Genomic DNA, 24,493 nt, shown 5'->3' on the forward strand with positions numbered 1-24,493 from the left:
GGCTCAAGACTAAATCTGCCAAACATCTGCAGGAATCTTGGTCTCTACAAGGGGCCAAGATCTGTTGGTAGACCTGGAGAAGCAGCTCAAGTTCCCATAGTGCATTGTGGTCACCACCTTGAGACCAGACATCTTTCTTGTGTCTGAATCCACCAGACAAGTTGTCATGAGCAGGCTAACAGTCCCTTGGGAGGTTTGCTTGGATGATGCCGTTGAAATGAAACTCACCAATTACCAGAGACTGGTCAGCAAGTGCAGTCAGGTTGGCTGGGGAGCAAGGTGCTATCCAAATTAGGTCAGTTGCAGGGGATCTCAGGCCAGAGCTTTCAGTGCATTGGGTATCAAAGGACAGAGAAGGAGAAGAGCCACTGATAATACCACAAACACAGCAGAGAGAGAGCCTCTAGATGGCTGTGGCTCAAAAGGGGAGAACCATGAGGCAAAGTAGTTTGCAAGTTATCTGGGCATGATCTGAGGTCTGATCAGCTTCAGCTGGGTCACCTGGAGGAGTGTGTTTGATATTGAAAGACCTGAAAAACCTGATGATTCCAGCAACAACACTGAAGATGTGTCCAGAAGTATTTGAAGATGTATTTGCTCACCCAGGTTCTTTACTCAAATAAGCGTTACTACTCATTCAAAATAAATCCTATGGTAAAAGCTGAAGTACAAGTATAAATCACACACTGATTTTAGTTAGTGATGGTAAATTAGCGCCTCTTTCACGAAGGAGTTAAGGAATGTAGGAATACAATGGCTCGGGTTAAATAACAACTTTATTCTTAATTTATTAAATGTTAGCTGGCATGATAATAATTCTGGTGATGCTAGTTGAATGCTAATCACTTGCTGTCACATAGATTACAGTAAAGGACTCATTCTTGCTACCACATCTGTTAACGTTTAGGTTTGTTAGGAATTTAGATCAGCTCCCGATGTTAAAAAGTCACATTATGGTTGAATTATGTGATGATAGAGAAATATGGTGATGAAGAATTTGAAATTGTATTAAATTAATAGTAAAAAGTAGAGTTTTTCTTTTGTAGTGAGATGTAGTGAGTAAATGTCAGAAGACTTAGGTGAAAGGAAAACTCAGGTATAGTGCAAATACTTAAAAACAAGACTTGCGTGTTATAAATAAATAATTGTACATTGTTTTATTGTGAATTCACCCAAAGTTATTGTTATTTAATTTTTAAAGAAACAAACAAAAAAACTGAATTAAAAAATCATCAGTAATTAAAAAAAAACATGTACCATGCAACAAGACAAACTACTTCTGCGACAGATTCACACAATAGTTTGATCTATTGTTCCTATTAGATTCGCACAGCCGTTTTAATGATTGAAGGAAAGCAAATCGACTGAAGCTTGTTGAGAAAACTGCATGTCTCTTACCAAAAGCAATTGAGATGCAGCAATGCACCATCTGCTCCTGCCATCAGGCCAGTCAGTCTAATGGAGTTAAAAATTAGGATTGTTAGGATTGTTTCAAGGGACAAAGAATACCTATAAATAACATTCTTGGTAGCTTTATCGTTGTGAAATAACAGTATCAATATTTTGAGTTCCTTATCACATTACACTGTTATACCAATATATTATGGCAAATAAAACACAACATTCTATTCAGCACAGTTCAGGTATTTATAGTTATTTGAAAAGGTACAGTGTTGTACCTTGGTATTTGTCCTGTTTTGTCACATTCCAAGCTGGAATTAAAATGGATTTTTGCGGGGCTAGCACCATTTGATTTACACAACATGCCTACGACTTTAAAGGTGAAAATTGTTTTATTGTGACACAAGCAATAATTAAGATGAAAAAACAGAAATCTGGAATGTGCATAGGTATTCACCCCCCAAATCAATACTTTGTAGAGCCACCTTTTGCTGCAATTACAGCTGCAGATCTCTTGTGATATGTCTCTATTAGCTTAGCACATCTAGCCACTGGGATTTTTGCTCATTCCTCAAGGAAAAACTGCTCCAACTCCTTCAAGTTAGATGGGTTGTGTTGGTGTACAGCAATCTTCAAGTTATACCACAGATTCTCAATTAGATTGACAAGGCCATTCCAAGATATTTAAAGGTTTCCCTTTAAACCACTCTAGTGTAGCTGTAGCAGTATATTTTAGGGTCATTGTCCTGCTGGAATGTGAACCTTCATCCCAGTATCAAACCTCTGGCTGACTCAAACAGATTTTCCTCCAGAATTGCCCAGTGTTTAGTGCCATCCATCTTTCCTTCAATCCATGACCAGCTTTCCTGTCCCTGCAGATGAAAAATATCCCCACAGCACGATGCTGCCACCACCATGCTTCACTGTAGGAATGGTATTCTCAGGGTGATGGGTTTGCACCACACATGGCATTTCCCATGATGGCCAAAAAGATACATTTTTGTCTCATTTGACTAGAGAATCTTCTTCCATGTGTTTGGTGATTCTGCCATATGCTGTTGGGCAAACTCCAAACGTGTTTTCTTAAGCAGTGACTTTTTTTCTGTCCACTCTTCCATAAAGCCCCGCTCTGTGGAGTGTATGGCTTAAAGTGGTCCTATGGACAGATACTCCCATCTCTGCTGTGGATCTTTGCAGCTCCTTCAGTGTTATCTTTGGTGTCTTTGTTGCATCTCTGATTAATGCCCTCCTTGCCCGGTCTGTGAGTTTTGGTGGATGGCCTTCTGTTGTCAGGTTTGTAGTGGTGCCATATTCTTTCCATTTTGCTATAATGGATTTAATGGTGCTCCCTGGGATATTCAAAGTTTGTGATATTGTTTATAACACAACCCAACCCATTGTTTAAAACCCTTGGTTTTCCACAACTTTGTCTCTGACCTGTTTGGAGGCGCCTTGGTTTTCATGTTGCTTGCTTAGTAGTGTTGCAGAGTCAGGGTCCTTCCAGACCAGGTGGATTTATACAGACATCATGTGAGAGATCATGTGACACTTTGATTGCACACAGGTGGCTCTTAATCAACTAATTATGTGACTTGTGAAGTGAATTGGTTGGGCCAGCTCTTATTTAGGGGTTTCATACGAAAGGGGGTGAATACTTATGCACACTCCAGATTTCTGTTTTTTCATCTTCATTATTGTTTGTGTCACAATAAAACAACAATGTGCACCTTTAAAGTTGTAGGCATGTTGTATAAATCAAATGGTGCTAACCCTCCAAAAATCCATTTTAATTCCAGCTTGTAATGCGACAAAACAGGACAAACACCAAGGGGGATGAATACTTTTGCAAGACACTGTATGCTCATCTCATCTCATTATCTCTAGCCGCTTTATCCTGTTCTACAGGGTCGCAGGCAAGCTGGAGCCTATCCCAGCTGACTACGGGCGAAAGGCGGGGTACACCCTGGACAAGTCGCCAGGTCATCACAGGGCTGACACATAGACACAGACAACCATTCACACTCACATTCACACCTACGGTCAATTTAGAGTCACCAGTTAACCTAACCTGCATGTCTTTAGACTGTGGGGGAAACCGGAGCACCCGGAGGGAACCCACGCGGACACGGGGAGAACATGCAAACTCCGCACAGAAAGGCCCTCGCCGGCCACGGGACTCGAACCCAGACCTTCTTGCTGTGAGGCGACAGCACTAACCACTACACCACCGTGACGCCCACAATGTATGCTGTTGTAGGAAAATAAAAAGTGTTTTATTCCTCATGCCACAGCTATTTGCCGCCACAATTTTTAATTTATTAATGAACATTGAACAGGTTGTGCTTTTGAACCATTTATAGCTACATTTAATGTTGCGGGGACACGTTAGTTCCTGTTATCACTTACATTATAACAGGAACAAGTTGTCTTTCCCTCACCAGCCTCTCTTTTTAAGTTAATAAGATGAAAACACCTGACTTATTTATTCAATATGTTTATTCAATATTTTTTAGAAGGGGTCTCTAGTGTCATCACTTTCTATCATTCAGAGGGAAAGATGTTCCTTTAAGCTTTCTGACATAGGGAAATTTTCCAGCATAGAAGGCTTTGTTGATTCTTGGTAACATGCCAAATTGCATTTTTGGAGAAAGTACACTACAACCCTGCTATAATGAACTCTTTTACTATGAACTTTTGAATATAACAAACTAAGTTCATGTCCCCCGCCTTTAGTGACAATGATTCGGAGTCTTCAAAATAAATAAATAAATAAATAAACCATCACTGTGTCATGTTCACGCATGTTAGCGCTCGGAACTTACACCCCCATTAGGACTGATTACATTACTCTGCACCTGTTCCGGATTAGAGCACAATCACAGCACACGCTTATAAGGACCCTCTAAACACACAGCCTTGGCGAAGTATACATGCTGTACATAGTGTCTCACATTACCAAGTCTTGTATCTGTGTATTGTCTTTCTGGTTTTGACTCTGTTTTGTGTATTTGGGCTCTGCCTTTCATCTTTGCCTCCACCATTCTGTTTGTGCCTCATGTGACCATTGCCCATTTCACTGCCTTTGTCTTACTTTTTGAACTGTTTACCTGCCCGTTTGTAAATAAACACACTTCCTGCAATTACATCCGTCATTCACCTGCTTACATGACACACTGAGCCATGCGTTCCTCTTCCCACCAGAGACAAACAATAAATAATCAAGTCCGCAGTCAAGTTAACAAAATGTGCTCACGCCATAAAACAAAGGCTTAACAAGTCTTGCTTAGGTGTCAATTATTAAGTATCGAGAACGTTGATCAAAGGATTGATAAAAGGATGAAATGAGTGCTGATACTGCTAAACTTAACATCTAGTTAAAGTGTACTGGTGGTGTTTTTATACCCCCAGCCCTGCAGGGTGACATAAATTATGTCATCTGCAATTTGCAGCACATGAATGAACTGAATGGTGAAGATTTAGAAAACATCACGAGTCAGTGATGGACACTGACACCGATACACCGGTAACCTCTGTCATTTCCATAACAGATGAAGAAATAATCACCTCCATTCGTGATCCTGTAACTCAGTCAGTGAACTGCGATAGTGACTCTGAAGGAGAAATTCATGATAAGGAGAATGTGCCAAAAACTTTGCATATAACATGAGTGTTTGGTGTGTCAACTGGGTCCATTTCAGTTTTACGAACTTTTCAGTATAACAAACTATTTGCACGTCCCCCAAGCAGTTCATTATAGCGGGGGTTGAGGTGTATAAACAGAGTCTGGTGATGGTACGACTGTTTATAGGTGCTGTAAGGTAAGTGATAACAGGAATGAACTTGTTCTGTTAATTCCATTGACATTACCATAAATATCATGTAACTATAAATGACGTGTTATTCATTAATAAATTCCAGCTTATAATTGTTAGCAAATTGGTGTGGTATACGCAGAATAAAACATGAACTAATCATGCTCAGGGCTTTAGGTCTACTATAAGTATTTGGGACAGTGTGATCTCCACTGAGTCTTTGTCTTTTAGTTCAGCAGTTAGGTTCAAAATACCAAATTCATAATTTAATGTAAGAAGATGGAGGCGGACTCCATTTAGCTTTCCACTTCCTTCCCTGCCAGAGACATTCTGTCTAATCCTCCACACCACAAGTAAATCAGGATTATCAAATGGCGAAAAAGTGGGAGGGGGGAGAGAGAGAGAGAGAGAGAGAGGGAGAAAGACGGGGAAGAGAGTCAGATTTCTTGAAACCATCAAGCACAAGAAGCTCATAATGTATGTTACCTCTGAGGTTGTGCGACACACACACACACGCACACACACATCACTGAGGGTGAAATTTGTCAGCTGGAGATTTGATAAATAGATCTGCAATAAAAACACACACGAATGGAGCACATATTATGAGCCAAAAATATGCCATGGCATTTATGAATGTGAGGTGAGTGTCAAAAATTTTTAAGGAACAAAATGTATAAATGTCATTATATACATAAATGTAAATGCTGTGTACTGAGGGCAGAGCTGACCTTAAAAACACACACACACACACACACACACACACACACACACACACACACACACGTCTCTTTTCCTCACCCTCTAGGCAGCGTAAATGGACATTGTATGGACGGATGAATGATTAATCAAATGATGTGTGTGTGTGCCTTTGTGGGCACACAGTGTGTGTTTTCTACGCTTCAGCTCGTTTTCTAATACTGCAGACGAAATGAATTTGTTATTTGAACACTCGAAGGCCATGCGGCTGCTGATGAATGAGCCACATTGTTTCTGCTCTGTATAGTTCAGACAGTTTTAAGGCATGCCTAGTGCTTTTTCCCCTCATCATCTATTCGCTGCATAGCAGTAGAGATCACATGGACTCCATCTCTATCACCATCCATCCATTATCTGTAGCGGCTTTCCTGTACTTAACTTACTCTATCACCATATCATTGCGAAATCTAGTTAAATAACCAATATACAATATTTTACCTTCAGTACACTGATTAGTGATTTTAACACCGATACAGAACCCTAATGATTAAAAAAGGAGAAATTGAGCGAAGCATGTTTGATTTTTTTTTAGCATTGTTCTTACTTTACAGATATCTACAGTTTAACCGAAGCTTTTATGCCTTTTGACCGCTTGCAACTGAAAAAGTTAGATTTTTCTTGCGTCAGTAATTACAGGGTTTGTTTTTTTTTTACAATCATTTTTTACACTTGTCTCAATACCATGTTTGCCTTTTCAAAACACTTAACACGTTCACCATATCCGTAGGCTGTGTGAGCTAAACTGAGAACACATTTGCATTGCTTTCATACACAATGCATTCAGCAACAACTAATTCCAAAATTCATAAATACCTCTCTGTAAATATTCACCACCAGCAAAATTGTGTACAATTACAACAATTTTTTCAGACATTTACAGTGGGGCAAAAAAGTATTTAGTCAGCCACCAATTGTGCAAGTTCTCCCACTTAAAAAGATGAGAGAGGCCTGTAATGTTCATCATAGGTACACTTCAACTACGAGAGACAGAATGGGGGAAAGAATCCAGGAAATCACATTGTAGGATTTTTTATGAATTAATTGGTAAATTCCTCAGTAAAATAAGTATTTGGTCACCTACAAACAAGCAAGATTTCTGGCTCTCACAGACCTGTAACTTTCTCTCTTTCAAGTTTATTTGTACAGCGCTTTTAACAATAAACATTGTCGCAAAGCAGCTTTACAGAATTTGAACGACTTAAAACATGAGCTAATTTTATCCCTAATCTATCCCCAATGAGCAAGCCTGTGGCGACGGTGGCAAGGAAAAACTCCCTCAGACGACATGAGGAAGAAACCTCGAGAGGAACCAGACTCAAAAGGGAACCCATCCTCATTTGGGCAACAACAGACAGCCTGACTATAATATTAACAGTTTTAACAGGTATAACCCTCAACTGTCCTCATGGGGCCGTCCTTCACAGGAGTGGGGTGATAAAACTCCGACCAGACACAGGGCACCAGGATGGCTCAAGCAGGTCCGAGGGGCAGAAGACGCCAGCATCTCAATCCCAGGATCAACATGTAACTCAGAGGGACAGATGGGGGGGGGGGGAGAGAGAGAGAGAGAAAGAAAACACGTTGTTAGGTATGCCCTAAAAATGACAAGTATTAAATCTGTGTGGTAGGCTCGCAGAGACAAGAGTCTTTACATCAGGCATAACACACAATGGCATGTTAATATGGTAAAAAATATATCATGACCTGCTCTGGCTGGATGCTTGATTGGGTGATGGGAGCACACTCCTCAGCAATGATGAGATGCAGATGGGACCCTTAGGCCTGGCCAAGACAATTCAGTTACATTTCACCGGGTCTGGGACATGCGACAGAATGTCTGACGGCCGATTCCCTGCAGGCTACGATAGCCAGTCGAGGTCCCCACTGTCTCCACCAAAAGATTTCCTGTTGACTCCATGTAACTCAGAGGGACAAATTTGGGGTGGGGGGGGGGGAAAGAAAACACAGGTGGTTAGGTATGCCCAGTGTCACCTGAATAAGTAGGAACAGTATACATATTGCACCGAGTACAAGCAGGGACTCCGGCAACTAACTATGACAGCATAACTAAAAGGAGAGAGCCAGAAGGTAACACAGGCATGAGGGAGCCCCGGGACATAAAGCAGCCAGCCACTACACCGTCAACAAACTCGAGTGAGCAAGCAAGTGGGGACTGACAGCATCCATACATCCCAGTTTACCAAAACACTCTATGTCTGAGGACCCTCCAGATCTACTCCTTTACCTCATAAACACCATTAACAAAAGGCTTGACTAAACAGATATGTTTTCAGCCTAGACTTAAATGCTGAGACTGTGTCTGATTCCCGAACATTACTTGGAAGGCTGTTCCATAACAGTGGGGCTTTGTAAGAAAAGGCTCTGCCCCCTGATGTAGCCTTCATTATACGAGGTACCAGCAGATAGCCTGCACCTTTTGATCTAAGTAGGCGTGGCGGGTCATAGAGGAGCAGAAGTTCACTCAGGTACTGTGGTGCGAGACCATTTAGTGCTTTAAAGGTCAATAGTAGTATTTTATAATCAATACGAAATTTGATTGGGAGCCAATGCAGTGTGGATAAGACAGGCGTGATGTGGTCATATTTTCTAGTTCTAGTAAGGACTCTTGCTGCGGCATTTTGAACTAACTGGAGCTTGTTTATGCACTTATTGGAACATCCAGACTGTAAGGCATTACAATAATCCAACCTGGAGGTAACGAAAGCATGGACTAGTTTTTCTGCATCCTGCAATGACATTAAATTTCTTATCTTTGCAATATTTCTGAGATGAAAGAAAGCTATCCGGGTGATGTTATCAATGTGAGTTTCGAATGAAAGACTGGGGTCAATAATCACTCCGAGGTCTTTTACTGCTGCACGTGAAGAAACAGAAAGGCCATCCAGAGTTACTGTGTAATCAGAAAACTTACTTCTAGCTGTATGTGGTCCTAGCACAAGTACTTCAGTCTTGTCAGAGTTAAGCAGAAGGAAATTTATAAGCATCCAGTGTCTAATGTCCTTAACACATTCCTCAATTTTATTAAGCTGGTGTCTCTCATCAGGTTTTGCAGAGACATACAACTGTGTGTCATCAGCATAACAGTGGAAACTAATACAATGTTTACGAATAATATCGCCCAGAGGTAACATATATAGAGAAAAAAGCAGTGGACCCAAGACAGAACCTTGTGGAACACCAAACTTTACCTCGGTACGTCTAGAAATATCACCATTTATATCAACATACTGATAACGATCAGTTAGATAAGACCTGAGCCAGGAGAGGGCCATTCCCTTAACTCCCACAACATTTTCTAGTCTATCCAGAAGAATGGAATGATCAATGGTATCAAATGCTGCACTAAAGTCAAGCAACACAAGTAGCGAGACACAGCCCTGATCAGACGCCAACAGTAGGTCGTTTACTACTTTAACCAGTGCTGTCTCTGTGCTATGATGAGGTCTAAATCCTGACTGATACATTTCATGGATGTTATTCCTATGTAAATATGAGCATAACTGCTGTGCCACAGCTTTTTCAAGGATCTTGGAGATAAAGGGGAGGTTTGATATTGGCCGATAATTGGACGATAATCAATATGTATACTGTTCCTACTTATTCAGGTGACATTGGGCATACCTAACCACCTGTGTTTTCTTTCTCTCCCCCCCACCCCAAGAACTTCTTCTTTAAGAGGCTCCTCTGTCCTCCACTCGTTACCTGTATTAACGGCACCTGTTTGAACTTGTTATCAGTATAAAAGACACCTGTCCACAACCTCAAACAGTCACACTCCAAACTCCACTATGGCCAAGACCATAGGACACCAGAAACAAAGGACACCAGAAACAAAATTGTAGACCTGCACCAGGCTGGGAAGACTGAATCTGCAATAGGTAAGCAGCTTGGTGTGAAGAAATCAACTGTGGGAGCAATTATTAGAAAATGGAAGACATACAAGACCACTGATAATCTCCCTCGATCTGGGGCTCCACGCAAGATCTCACCCCATGGGGTCAAAATGATCACAAGAACGGTGAGCAAAAATCCCAGAACCACACAGGGGGACCTAGTGAATGACCTGCAGAGAGCTGGGACCAAAGTAACAAAGGCTACCATCAGTAACACACTACGCCGCCAAGGACTCAAATCCTGCAGTGCCAGACGTGTCCCCCTGCTTAAGCCAGTACATGTCCAGGCCCGTCTGAAGTTTGCTAGAGAGCATTTGGATGATCCAGCAGAGGATTGGGAGAATGTCATATGGTCAGATGAAACCAAAATAGAACTTTTTGGTAAAAACTCAACTTGTCGTGTTTGGAGGAGAAAGAATGCTGAGTTGCATCCAAAGAACACCATACCTACTGTGAAGCATGGGGGTGGAAACATCATGCTTTGGGGCTGTTTTTCTGCAAAGGGACCAGGACGACTGATCCGTGTAAAGGAAAGAATGAATGGGGCCATGTATCGTGAGGTTTTGAGTGAAAACCTCCTTCCATCAGCAAGGGCATTGAAGATGAAACGTGGCTGGGTCTTTCAGCATGACAATGATCCCAAACACACCGCCCGGGCAACGAAGGAGTGGCTTCGTAAGAAGCATTTCAAGGTCCTGGAGTGGCCTAGCCAGTCTCCAGATCTCAACCCCATAGAAAATCTTTGGAGGGAGTTGAAAATCCGTGTTGCCCAGCGACAGCCCCAAAACATCACTGCTCTAGAGGAGATCTGCATGGAGGAATGGGCCAAAATACCAGCAACAGTGTGTGAAAACCTTGTGAAGACTTACAGAAAACGTTTGACCTCTGTCATTGCCAACAAAGGGTATATAACAAAGTATTGAGATGAACTTTTGTTATTGACCAAATACTTATTTTCCACCATACTTTGCAAATAAATTCTTTAAAAATCAGACAATGTGATTTTCTGGATTTTTTTTTCTCATTTTGTCTCTCATAGTTGAAGTGTACCTATGATGAAAATTACAGGCCTCTCTCATCTTTTTAAGTGGGAGAACTTGCACAATTGGTGACTGACTAAATACTTTTTTGCCCCACTGTACAAAAGGAGCCATCTTTGGATTGCCATTTGCTTTCCTTATGTAGTAGTGTGTATGAGTAAAATGGATGTAGCAAGATGCAGAGGAAGAAGACGTCAACGCAGAAGAGCTAGAACTGTTGTTTCTGATGAAATCAGAACTACAATAATGGACCATGTGGTAGATCATGGTCTGTCCTTGAGGGATGCAGGTCTGAGGGTTCAACCAATCTTACCATTTTCCGTTTCCGGTTGCGAGTACGCCGTGTGCGTTTTGGCTGACGCTTCTCATTGGAGTGTTTCATTTTTCTATTTTTTCCTTTTGTTTTTGTGTTCTGTGTTTGTGTAGTTTGATGTTTGTTTTTTTGTTTGAGTGTTTTGTCCTCCGGTTGTGGTGTAGCTCCAGACCCAGACCCTGTTTCCTTCAGGCCTTGGTCTGCCGTGGGTGATGCCTGTGCTCATTGCTATGGACTGCAATGAGCTCATTGCTCTTTTTAACATCAGGGTTGTCCAGCGCTCTGTGCGGCAGTGCTTTTGTGCTTGGCGCAGTGTTCCAAGCGATGTTGCCCGCCGGCGGCGCGGTGGCTGTGCAGGTGGTTTGGGACATACCAGCACTCATGTGTGGCAGTGCTTTTGTGCTCTCTTTGTGGATCCATGGCGCAGTGTTCTGAGCGATGTTGCCTGGCGGCATCGCGGCAGCTGTGCAGGCGGTGTGGGATTTATCTTTGTGCACCTGGTGGGACTGTGGTAGCTATGCCATTGGAATTACATCCTGACCCTCTCTTGGAGGACTTTTTTTTTCTTTTCATTAATTGTAAAGCGATTTTGGGTGTGAGAAAGTCGCTATATAAATTGAACTGATTCTTCTTATTATTATTACCTAGATCCACAGTGTCATCAATAGTGAGGATTTTCTGTTGGCAAACCAACAGGTACTCTACAGTATTCTGACTGAAGGCATCTGACTGATGTGTATTTACATATACAGTCGTAGTACTGTGATTTGACACAGCATCTTTGGCTCACTACTGTAGGACACAGCGGTTACCTCCCACAGGGGGAAGGGAAAGAATATTTACACCTCAACAGGAGGATGCAGTAGTTGATGAACTGTATGAAAGACTTTCAGGAGAGAGGCAGAAGTTACCAGTATTTGAGATTGTATGGGACAATGTGGCCTTTCATCGCTCCCGCCAAGTCAGAGAGTGGTTTACAGCCCATCCCAGGATGATGTCACTATCCCTGCCACCATACTCTCCTTTCCTCAACCCTACTGAAGATTTTTTTTTCTGCATAGAGATGGAAGGTTTATGACCATCATCCACATGACCAGATGTCCCTTTTAGGTGCAATGGCTGCTGGGTGTATGGACATAACAGTGGAGGATATCCAGGGCTGGATAAGATGTGTGATGTTGATGAAAATTTATGGCCAAATGCAGAGGACAGGATGGGTTAGGCCAGGCCAACAGTATACCTCTGAGACACTGATAGAGAATATATGTGCAAATTACTGTATACAGTGAAAACTTGCTATTTGGCATTTTTGGGATTGAATGTAATGTATTTTCAGTAATTGATGGTAATGTATTTTTCTTTTACAGTACATTGCACATATAGCTGAATTTCAGATTTACTGTATTTGGTGTTACACCCATCCATCCATTATCCATAACCACTTATCCTGTGCAGGGTCATAGGCAAGCTGGAGCCTATCCCAGCTGACTGTGGGCGAGAGGCGGGGTACACCCTGGACAAGTCGCCAGGTCATCGCAGGGCTGACACAGAGACAAACAACCATTCACACTCACATTCACACCTACGGTCAATTTAGAGCCACCAATTAGCCTAAAGCCTAGGTCACAACCGGACGTATGATTTTTTGGCCGTGCGATTTTTGGCGTTTCCCAAATCGCTGCGTTTTTTTTTGTTCATGGAGAAAGACGCATGTTGGCCGTAACTTTGTCTTGCAACCTGAAAAAAAAAACGTAAGCGCCCGTAGAGTTTGTTTGACATGACAAAGAACCTCTGCGGCCGGTCTGCGGCCAGTCTAAGGCTCGAAAATCAGCACGTCACACGCGCGCCCTCTGTGCATTTCACGCGCGCCCTCCGTGCGTTTCTTGCACGTAGACCGGCCGTGACCAAGGCTTAACCTGCATGTCTTTGGACTGTGGGGGAAACCGGAGCACCCGGAGGAAACCCACGCAGACACGGGGAGAACATGCAAACTCCACACAAAAGGCCCTCGTCAGCCACTGCGTTCGAACCCAGAACTTTCTTTCTGTGAGGCGACAGTGCTAACCACTACACCACCATGCCGCCCTATTTGGTGTTACAGTACTTACTGTAAGAGGTGTCATACTTTTTTTCTTTTATTTTGCAATGCAATGCAATGTAAAAATATAGGCTACAGCAACACATAGTATCTATACATTTTGCAGTGCTTCAAGTTGTGTTTTTTCGTTCATTGTATTTTGAGGGACAAGGTAGTCTTATAGGAGAGAGCATGTACAGTACTTTAGTTATGGCAGCATGAGTCACTCTTGGGTTAAATATGAAGTGTTTTGTTGGTTTCAGTGCATTTTGCACCAAAAGTTAACTGATGTGCTCAGGTGCATGTTTGTAAAGCACACCGTGTGAAGAGTTTTGAAAAAGTGGATATGTGTGAAAATGATTGTAAATAACTCTAAAGTGTAAAGACCAGTACTGTAGTGATGTGCAGATCTACAAATAAGTCAGCTGATGAACAGTAACTATACATCTTTAACTAAGCAGAACTGAGTTTCCCAAAAGCATCACAGCACAAAGATCATTGTTAAATGGTAGAGTGAGCAACACAACGAATGCTGTCTCTCCTAGTTAAGATGCTCTTAGCATTAAGAGGCTTTTGGGAAACCCACCCCAGTTTTTTATACCCCCGCTACAAAGGAGGGGGTTATACTGGTTTACCTCTGTCCGTCCGTATCGCCGTCCGTCCGAAACACCCTTTTTCTCAGCAACCACAAATCATAGCCACTTGGTACCAAACTTCAGCTTGGGGTTCTATACCGTGTGTACCGTTTTCAGATCTGTCGCACATTGACTTCCTGTTTACCGACAAAACATATAGCGTGGATTTGCAAAATTTTCGTAACACTTTTCTCAGCAACTACAAATCATAACTGCTTGATATTTGGTAGCGAGCTTCAGTCTGGGGTTCTATACCATGTATACCGTTTTCAGGTCCATCGCACATCGACTTCCTGTTTACCGACTGAATGTATTTATGAAACATATAGGGTGGATTTTGACGCTATTTCAAGAAGCAAAATGCGATTCCAAAATGCCAGTTTACCAGGATGCTATCTGATATCCCTGGGGAGAACATTGCTCTTTACTTACTTGTTTCAGGGTTAAATATTTGTTGAAGTCAACATTCATAATAAGTGTCCTATTCCTTCGATTGCTTGCATTCTGATATAAGCGAGAGCGGGGGTATATGTAAGTGAGCAGTAGCTCACAGTTGATCTTGTTTAAAATTATTATTATTATTATTATTACAGTGAGGGTGGCACGGTGGTGTAGTGGTTAGCGCTGTCGCCTCACAGCAAGAAGGTCCAGGTTCGAGTCCCATGGCCGGCGAGGGCCTTTCTGTGCGGAGTTTGCATGTTCTCCCCGTGTCCGCGTGGGTTTCCTCCGGGTGCTCCGGTTTCCCCCACAGTCCAAAGACATGCAGGTTAGGTTAACTGGTGACTCTAAATTGACCGTAGGTGTGAATGTGAGTGTGAATGGTTGTCTGTGTCTATGTGTCAGCCCTGTGATGACCTGGCGACTTGTCCAGGGTGTACCCCGCCTTTCGCCCGTAGTCAGCTGGGATAGGCTCCAGCTTGCCTGCGACCCTGTAGAAGGATAAAGCAGCTAGAGATAATGAGATGAGATGAGATGTCTTTTTACTTTGCGCTGTTCATAAGTCTAAACAAAGATATGTTTAAAAAATTAATTTGATAGGGGAAAAGTATATTCTGACAACACAAATTAACAACAGTACTTTGTTCCAAAGCTCTTGTTTTTCTAAACATCTACAGAAAGACATAATTCACTTTTTTTTCAGCATTGAGCTTCATTTTGACCCATTCCTCTTATCAAATCTTCAATTCTCCAACCTTACAAGGTTTAATTCCTTGTAATACCTTGTATAACAGAATTACAAGGTTAAATTCTTTTTAACATGTTCATGCTTTACGGAACCTAATTTCAACCTAAATGAAAATACATCTGACTAAATAGATCATCAGCAGAAATAGCTCATGAACCTGCTTAATGTACAATTGGAAATTGTGAACCAGAAAAACAGCAAATGGAAACGTGAATTTAAAAAAAAAAAACTTCAAATATCACAAAAAAATGTATACGCTCGCATGAGTTTGTTTTTCAGACAATTCGACAAAGCGATATTTTGCAAAATTAAAATGGAAACATTTTTTGCATTCGATTAAACATTACCATGGCTATTGCGGTGGACGTAATTGAAATCTCATACCAAATATCAGGTCTCGAAGAGATTGATTTTCACGAGCGGAGAAATCCCAGCTTTTATCATAGTACCTTAGTCAGTAGAAACACAGACCATTCACTATTGTGTTTTGTCAACTTAAAAAAACAATCACTTCTATTTTGCATAACACTGCAATGGAAACCTGGCTAATTTCACACACGTAGTTTTTAAGGGGAATGAGAGGAACGGATTTGAGCTGAATTTACAAAAGACTGTTTTCAGACTGGACTTGTTTTCATTTTACTCCATTCTTTTCGTGCGTGATTTGTTTGTCTGAGGACAACATTTGACAGCAATTATCTCCAATTCCCTCTATTTCGCTATAATTTTTGATCTCGTTTCATGGTGTTCCTCTTTCTTGCCTTTCCCTCTCACTCTGCCCACCTTTCATTCCTGTTCTCTTTTTAAATCGAAATGTTCTTTCTCCTCTCAGTTGTGCCCCTTTTTGCTCTCTTTATTTTCTTCCCTTTCCCCTTTCTCATTACATCTGTGTTTCATCTTCCCTTCTCTCTCTTAACCTCACACCCACGGAATTCTCTCCTTCGTCTCTCTCTCTCTCTCTCTCTCTCTCTCTCTCTCTCTCTCACAGCAGGCAGATCAGATGCAAACAACCTTGTTGGATATGATCACGTGGGTGGGGATTCTACTCTCACTCGTCTGTCTGCTCATCTGCATCTTCACCTTCTGCTTCTTCCGTGGCCTGCAGAGCGACCGTAACACCATCCACAAGAACCTGTGCATTTCACTATTCATCGCAGAAATGCTATTCCTCGTCGGCATCTACCGTTCAGACCAGCCTGTAAGACATGCGCACACACACACACACACAGAGTAATTTAGTCACCATGATCTATGTAAGGAATAAAACACTATGGGGTATGCTGTTACAGGAAAATAATAAACAATGAGGTGGTGTTGTCCAGCCTAGTGCACAGCATTGTTACCAGGGCTTTGAACCGATTCAAGGAACGAAAACGAAAACCGGGAACTTTTTCTATTTCACATGGAACAGAAGTGAAACCAGAAACTTTATTATTTTTTATGTTCCGGAACAGAAACGCTTATTAAAAATAATGGTAACCGGTTTGTGGCAGCGGGGGCGTGGTCAAGCGCCGGTCTGTGACAGGAGGGCGGAGTTGGGGAAGGTAAGTGGCAGAATCGCTTCACCTGAGTGTGATTAACCTATGTTTTGTGTGTGTTCTCCCCAGTAAACCGCGCCCTATTTAAGGAGGGAGAGTGAGAGCAGAGGGGAGCTCATCCCCGGACGAGACGCTGTGTGTGTGTGTCTCTCTCTATTTTGGAAAATTATTGTTAGACTGAAAAGTGTGGCAATAAAGCCTATACACAAACCTGATCTCTGTCCTGCCGTCCTCTGTGCTCCACCTTTCCCCGGGTTTCGGCACCACTGTGGCAGTTCCGTACGAGTGGGTGGAGCACAGAGGACGGCAGGACAGAGATCAGGTTTGTGTATAGGCTTTATTGCCACACTTTTCAGTCTAACAATAATTTTCCAAAATAGAGAGAGACACACACACACACAGCGTCTCGTCCGGGGATGAGCTCCCCTCTGCTCTCACTCTCCCTCCTTAAATAGGGCGCGGTTTACTGGGGAGAACACACACAAAACATAGGTTAATCACACTCAGGTGAAGCGATTCTGCCACTTACCTTCCCCAACTCTGCCCTCCTGTCACAGACTGGCGCTTGACCACGCCCCCGCTGCCACACGGTTAATACCGGTTTTTATTTCGTTCCTCAAAGTTTCCGTAGCCTACAAATAAAAAAGTCATTCTTCTCCTGCGCAAGTTTCTATGACCAGTGTTGCCAGATTGGGCGGTTTTAAGTGCATTTTGGCGGATTTGAACATGTTTTGGGCTGGAAAACGTCAGCAGTATCTGGCAACACTGTCTATGACCCGCTGGGGTTCACTTCCTGTGTGACGTTCGCTGACTGAATGGAGAGAGCGGGAGGGTGGACTACTATCACGCCTCCACATCTTAAATAAGAGGTAAATATTGCAGTCTATCGTTATTCAAAAACGTCAATTTCAAACACGATATCAATATATTTGTCCACGTTAATGAGAGGTTCGCAAACATTAAATGACGTTAACCTCTGTTAGCCTATAAATGCATAGGGCCTGACTAGCCTTTGGTAACACACTAAACGAATTATCTTTCATTTTTGGCACTTTTTCTGTTTGTGTAGATGGGAAGACATACTGAGAATCCAAATCGCCAACATTTGAAATAATAATTGTTTTGAATTATTTCTTGTCTTATTTAATGAAGGTTGTAATAGAATTAGCCTACATTTGGCTTAAGCTGGATGAGACAGAGACATAATTTTATAGCCATTTGTTAAACAGCTGACAGGGAACGTAATTAACCGTTCCGGGAACTAATTTTTTTTGTTCTAACCGGTTCGGGAACGTCTATTTAATGGTGGAACCCAAAACCGGAAACGTTAAAATTCCGTTTCTGTTCGGAACGAACCAATAGGAAAAAAATTCTGGTTCAAAGCCCTGATTGTTACCACCCCATATATTATTACAGATATGAGTTGACTATTCCCCAGTAACAGCACATCCCAAAGCTTTTAAGTTCTCTTATACCACAGCCTTTTTCCAATTATTGTAATTTCTGTTAATTAAAGTACAACACATTGTGCATTTTATCTGTTTACGGTTACAGTTAACATTGTCGAACAGCTGGAAAACAAGTTATATATTAAAAAGAAAATACACCCCCCTTCAATCCTCTATTTTTATTCATCAGAGCCGAAATAACAATGTTGTGGTCCTCATCAACTTTTAAAAGCAAACAAATAACCTCAAGTGACAAGAAACCCCCACATACACACACACAAATTTCAATATGTAATCATTTTGTCCCAAAAAGTTAACTAGCATTCAGAAACCAAATGGGAAAAAATAAACACACCTAATAGTTCAGTAATGTGTAGAATCAGCTTTAGCAAGAATAATTTGAAGTAAAAATCTTCAGTAGTAGTCAAGTCTCTCATCATTCTGGAAGAATTTTGGCCCACTCTTCTTCACAGCATTGGTTCAGTTCACTGATGTTTGAGGGCAATCGTTCATGTACAGCTATCTTAACATTCCACCATGGTATCTCAATAGTGTTGAGGTCTGGACATTGACTTGGCCATTCCAGCATCTGGATATTTTTTTCTTAATCGTTTAGATGTCGATTCGCTGGTGTTGTTTGGTTCATCGTCCTGTTGCATGACCCAATTTTGGCTCAGCTTATACTCCTGGATAGATGGCCGTACATTTGTCTCAAGAATATTCTGGGAAAGTGGAGGTCATTGTTGTGTCAATGACTGCAAGTTTCCCAGGTCCTGTGCCTGCGAAGCAAGCCCGAATTATAAACTCTTCAGCACCATGCTGGACATTTGGTTTGAGTTGTTTGTGGTGATGCGCTGTGTTTTGTTTGATGATGGTGCTGGGCATGATGACCAAACATGATGACCAAACATGATGACCAAACCTTGGTGTCATCAGTCCAAAGAATTGTTCCAGAATGTGTGTGGTTTGTTCAGATGCAGTTTTGCAAACCTAGTTCAGTCACTGTCTGTTAGTGTGGTTATGAACATGAACAATTTAGATCTTGTTTTGTGTGTGTGTGTGTGTGTGTGTGTGTGTGTGTGTGTGTGTGTGTGTGTGTGTGTGTGTGTATAACTGCGCAAAAGTCTTAGGCACCCTATTTTTTTTTCATACAAGCTTTGTTATATTTTATGACTTCTACATTATCGAGTCAGTACAAAAACCTTTGAGTTCAAACATTTGTTTTCCAGCACAAAATTAAAATTATCTGAGCAGCTTATTACATAAGAGAGCATTTTTCAGATTAAAAAAAGAAAATATAATGAAGGCTACTGGGTTTTGGTGCAAAATTAAGAAGCGAGTTTGACAAAGTATCCAGAAGAACTGTGGCTGGTTCTGCAAGATGCTCAGTAAAACCTCCAGCTTAAAACTGCACTCGTACCTGAGACGACTTTATATATATATATATATATATATATATATATATATATATATATATATATATATATATATAATGTATATATATATATATATATAATGTATATATATGTTTTTTTTTAAGCAAAGGGTCGTTTCACATCAAATATTGACTTTTTCATTTATTTTGGCTTATTGCTACTTATAGTAATTTTTTAATGTTGAAACATTTCATCTTGTCATTTTGAAGCTATTTTTGGTGTATATATATATATATATATATATATATATATATATATATATACAGTGGTGCTTGAAAGTTTGTGAACCCTTTAGAATTTTCTGTTTCTGCATAAATATGACCTAAAACATCATCAGATTTTCACACAAGTCCTAAAAGTAGATAAAGAGAACCCAGTTAAACAAATGAGACAAAAAGATTATACTTGGTCATTTATTTATTGAGGAAAATGATCCAATATTACATATCTGTGAGTGGCAAAAGTATGTGAACCTTTGCTTTCAGTATCTGGTGTGACCCCCTTGTGCAGCAATAACTGCAACTAAACGTTTGCGGTAACTGTTGATCAGTCCTGCACACTGGCTTGGAGGAATTTTAGCCCATTCCTCCGTACAGAACAGCTTCAACTCTGTGATGTTGGTGAGTTTCCTCACATGAACTGCTCGCTTCAGGTCCTTCCACAACATTTCCATTGGATTAAGGTCAGGACTTTGACTTGGCCATTCCAAAACATTAACTTTATTCTTCTTTAACCATTCTTTGGTAGAACGACTTGTGTGCTTAGGGTCGTTGTCTTGCTGCATGACCCACCTTCTCTTGAGCTTCAGTTCATGGACAGATGTCCTAACGTTTTCCTTTAGAATTCACTGGTATAATTCAGAATTCATTGTTCCATCAATGATGTCAAGCCGTCCTGGCCCAGATGCAGCAAAACAGGCCCAAACCATGATACTACCACCACCATGTTTCACAGATGGGATAAGGTTCTTATGCTGGAATGCAGTGTTTTCCTTTCTCCAAACATAACGCTTCTCATTTAAACCAAAAAGTTCTATTTTGGTCTTATCTATCCACAAAGTATTTTTCCAATAGCCTTCTGGCTTGTCCACGTGATCTTTAGCAAACTGCAGACGAGCAGCAATGTTCTTTTTGGAGAGCAGTGGCTTTCTCCTTGCAACCCTGCCATGCACACCACTGTTGTTCAGTGTTCTCCTGATGCTGGACACATGAACATTAACATTAGCCAATGTGAGAGAGGCCTTCAGTTACTTAGAAGTTACCCTGGGGTCCTTTGTGACCTTGCCGACTATTACACGCCTTGCTCTTGGAGTGATCTTTGTTGGTCAACCACTACTGGGGAGGGTAACAATGGTCTTGAATTTCCTCCATTTGTACACAATCTGTCTGACTGTGGATTGGTGGAGTCCAAACTCTTTAGAGATGGTTTTATAACCTTTATCAACCTGATGAGCATCAACAACCCTTTTTCTGAGGTCCTCAGAAATCTCCTTTGTTCATGCCATGATACACTCCCACAAACATGTGTTGTGAAGATCAGACTTTGATAGATCCCTGTTCTTTAAATAAAATAGGGTGCCCACTCACACCTGATTGTCATCCCATTGATTGAAAACACCTGACTCTAATTTCACCTTCAAATTAACTGCTAATCCTAGAGGTTCACATACTTTTGCCACTCACAGATATGTAATATTGGATCATTTTCCTCAATAAATAAATGACCAAGTATAATATTTTTGTCTCATTTGTTTAACTGGGTTCTCTTTATCCACTTTTAGGACTTGTGTGAAAATCTGATGATGTTTTAGGTCATATTTATGCAGAAATCTAGAAAATTCTAAAGGGTTCACAAACTTTCAAGCACCACTGGGTATATATATATATATATATATATATATATATATATATATATATATATATATATATATATATAAAACAGTTTAATTTGGCCTGAATTTGCTGGGATGCCTACTCCTGGGAAGATTGGCAGCTGTTCTGAAGGCTGTCCATTTGTAAACAGTCCTTTTCACTGCAGAATAGTGAATTTCAAATTGTTTGGAGATGGCCTTATAACCCTTCCCAGATTGATGAGCAGCAACAACTGCTTATCTAAAATCGTGGCTGATGTCTTTTGTCCTTGGCATGATGTAGACACCCTTCGGGGTGCTCCAGAACACCAACCTGTCAAAGTTCTGCTTTAATAGAGGTAGTCACACGTCTTGATCATTAACTAATCTTGTACATTTCATTAATAACACCTGACTGCTAATTACTCTTCATCATTGTGGAAATAGGAAGGGTGCACTTATTTTTTCCCACCTGGTGTCTGAACATTGGTTTGCTTTTATGAAAAAAAGACTACATGTCGAAATCTTTTTGGTTGTTTTGATGTCACCTGAGGTTATTTGTTAGTTTATAGAAGTTGGTGAGGACCAGATAATAATTATTCATGCTCCTATAAATAAAAGCATAGAATTGTAGGAGGGTGTACTTTCTTTTTGCCATGACTGTATATCAGCTATAAACATTCTGTCACCAGCCTCTCTCTTGATAACAACAAGGAAAAAGCTCTTTGTCACATTACCAAGAAACCACAAAGTGTAAAGTGCTCTATCTTGAAGACGTTCCCATGTCAGTAAACTTACTAACCTTAACAAAGCTCTGACACTGGAGACTCCTTCCATACATTTTATATCAGCATTTCCTTCCAGACACTTCACTATTATTATTATTATTTTTTATGAATAATAGCACATTTTTAATCAGTTACTTGTAACTGGTAATCTGTTACTACGATTAGATTTATATTAAGTGGGGTCTCCACCAAACAAGTCCTGGTGGAAGTTCTTACTATATAAATGAAAACACATTAGAACAAGCACATTTATATAAACCTGTGGCAACTATTGCCAGAGCTAATGTACTACAGAATTAATCAACACCTACTGATAGTGCTGTGGTATAATAATCAAATATACCATGCACTGAGAGGCTCTGGTTGAAATTATGGATTCTCTGAAGTGACTGGCATAATAGTGTTTTGTGAGGGGTGCAGTATTTATCAGAGCCTCTAAGTGCATGGTATATTTCATTTATATCCCTCATCAAAAAATTCCAAGCTAAAAGTGTTAAGATTGAATCTCGGCATAAACTCACTGGAGGCAGCCATGTTTGTTGTAAAGCAACCTTTGGCCTGCACGTGTGCAATGTACCATGCTGTCACCTGCCTTACTAGGCATGATCATGATATGTACATAGCATATACCATGACTGACTCACACTATATCCTTTTTTTTTTTTTGGATGTCACTGGTGGAACTATTTTATGTCATGTGAGCCATCCTTGATGAGGGATATAAATACATTATATGCAATATTATAAACAGGGCAGCAGCCTTTCGCCTGTAGTCAGCTGGGATAGGCTCCAGCTTGCCTGCGACCCTGTAGAACAGGATAAAGCAGCTAGAGATAATGAGAATGAGAGCTACAATTATCGACAGTCCATAATTATCAACACCTTTTCAGATTTATCAATAAAAAACAATTTTACAAAGGTGAGTTTCAGTTACAACAGTTATTATCGGTTAATTAATCAACCGGAAGACCCGCCTCGCCCTTTGATCTTGTCATCTGATGACACAGCTCGTTACCTGAGATGGAATTTTTTTAGCACGATCAGCAATCTGAGGAAAACCCGGACGTTATCATCGCAGGTAAGCATGTTGGAAAGATCATGGACATGTTTTTACTGATCAATTTCACCAATATTTCATGATCTCCTTGTCGAAACCTACTTTGTTTCTGACTCTTTCATTTGACAGTCGCCATTTTGTATCTAAACATGCGTTTGAGAAGTCACGTGAGGTGTCGATAATAGTGATCACTTTCACCGGTGTCCACCATTATCGACACCCTGTGGAATTAAATGACATTTACAACTGTTATGGATCGATCTTTGTGTAACATTGTTGAAGTAGGTGAAGCACTTTAAAAAAATAAAAGTGCTGTGATTTATAATCATTTTTTTCTGATTCATAACAGAATGGAATGATTATAGAGTATTTGGAATTATATTGCAGTAAATAGAATGAGACCAGAATTAAATTCCTAGCATATAAAAAATTACATGCTTGAAATATTCAGATTTTTCTATTCCATTAAGTTTTTTTTTTTTGCAGTTTGTTGTAAATATCTACCACATATCAGTCGACATTTTATATTTTGGTTCGAGGAATGACATGCAACCTTTGACCTGGATTTTCATGCGGTTACAATGTCAATTCCCTGTTGACATTTATTGGTAAACGACAAAACTATAAATTAATACAAACAACAACGAATGATTAATAAAATGTGATCTATGAAAATGGGGCGGCACGGTGGTGTAGTGGTTAGCGCTGTCGCCTCACAGCAAGAAGGTCCGGGTTCGAGCCCCGTGGCCGGCGAGGGCCTTTCTGTGCGGAGTTTGCATGTTCTCCCCGTGTCCGCGTGGGTTTCCTCCGGGTGCTCCGGTTTCCCCCACAGTCCAAAGACATGCAGGTTAGGTTAACTGGTGACTCTAAATTGACCGTAGGTGTGAATGTGAGTGTGAATGGTTGTCTGTGTCTATGTGTCAGCCCTGTGATGACCTGGCGACTTGTCCAGGGTGTACCCCGCCTTTCGCCCGTAGTCAGCTGGGATAGGCTCCAGCTTGCCTGTGACCCTGTAAAACAGGATAACGCGGCTAGAGATAATGAGATGAGATGAGATCTATGAAAATACTTAGAAAGTGAAACAAAAAGATTCTCTGGCACAGGTTAAACATTATCAGTTCATTTGTTTACAAACATTAGAATTACTTCCTCATTTTTTTTTAAAGATTTTTTTGGGTTTTTTTTTTCCACCTTTATTGGATAGAACAGTGTAGAGACAGGAAATGAGTGGGAGAGAGAG

At 40.9% G+C, this 24,493-nt stretch overlaps 1 protein-coding gene across 4 annotated transcripts in view; it reads left to right on the top strand.

Annotated features, from left to right (window-relative positions):
• The window catches only part of adgrl3.1 (adhesion G protein-coupled receptor L3.1), a 433,939-nt gene that overhangs the window by 343,759 nt on the left and 65,687 nt on the right, over positions 1–24,493 (top strand). For 3 of the 4 annotated variants that reach the window (XM_060916519.1, XM_060916521.1, XM_060916522.1), the window contains exon 15: positions 16,126–16,335. The exons of the other annotated variant lie outside the window; for it this stretch is intronic. In XM_060916519.1, coding sequence (XP_060772502.1) covers positions 16,126–16,335 — 210 coding nt within the window. The remainder of the gene's footprint in view (positions 1–16,125; positions 16,336–24,493) is intronic. 4 annotated transcript variants of the gene reach the window in all.

Source organism: Neoarius graeffei, chromosome 3 (genome assembly GCF_027579695.1).
Source record: "Neoarius graeffei isolate fNeoGra1 chromosome 3, fNeoGra1.pri, whole genome shotgun sequence".
In the NCBI taxonomy this organism is placed as follows: Eukaryota; Metazoa; Chordata; class Actinopteri; order Siluriformes; family Ariidae; genus Neoarius; species Neoarius graeffei.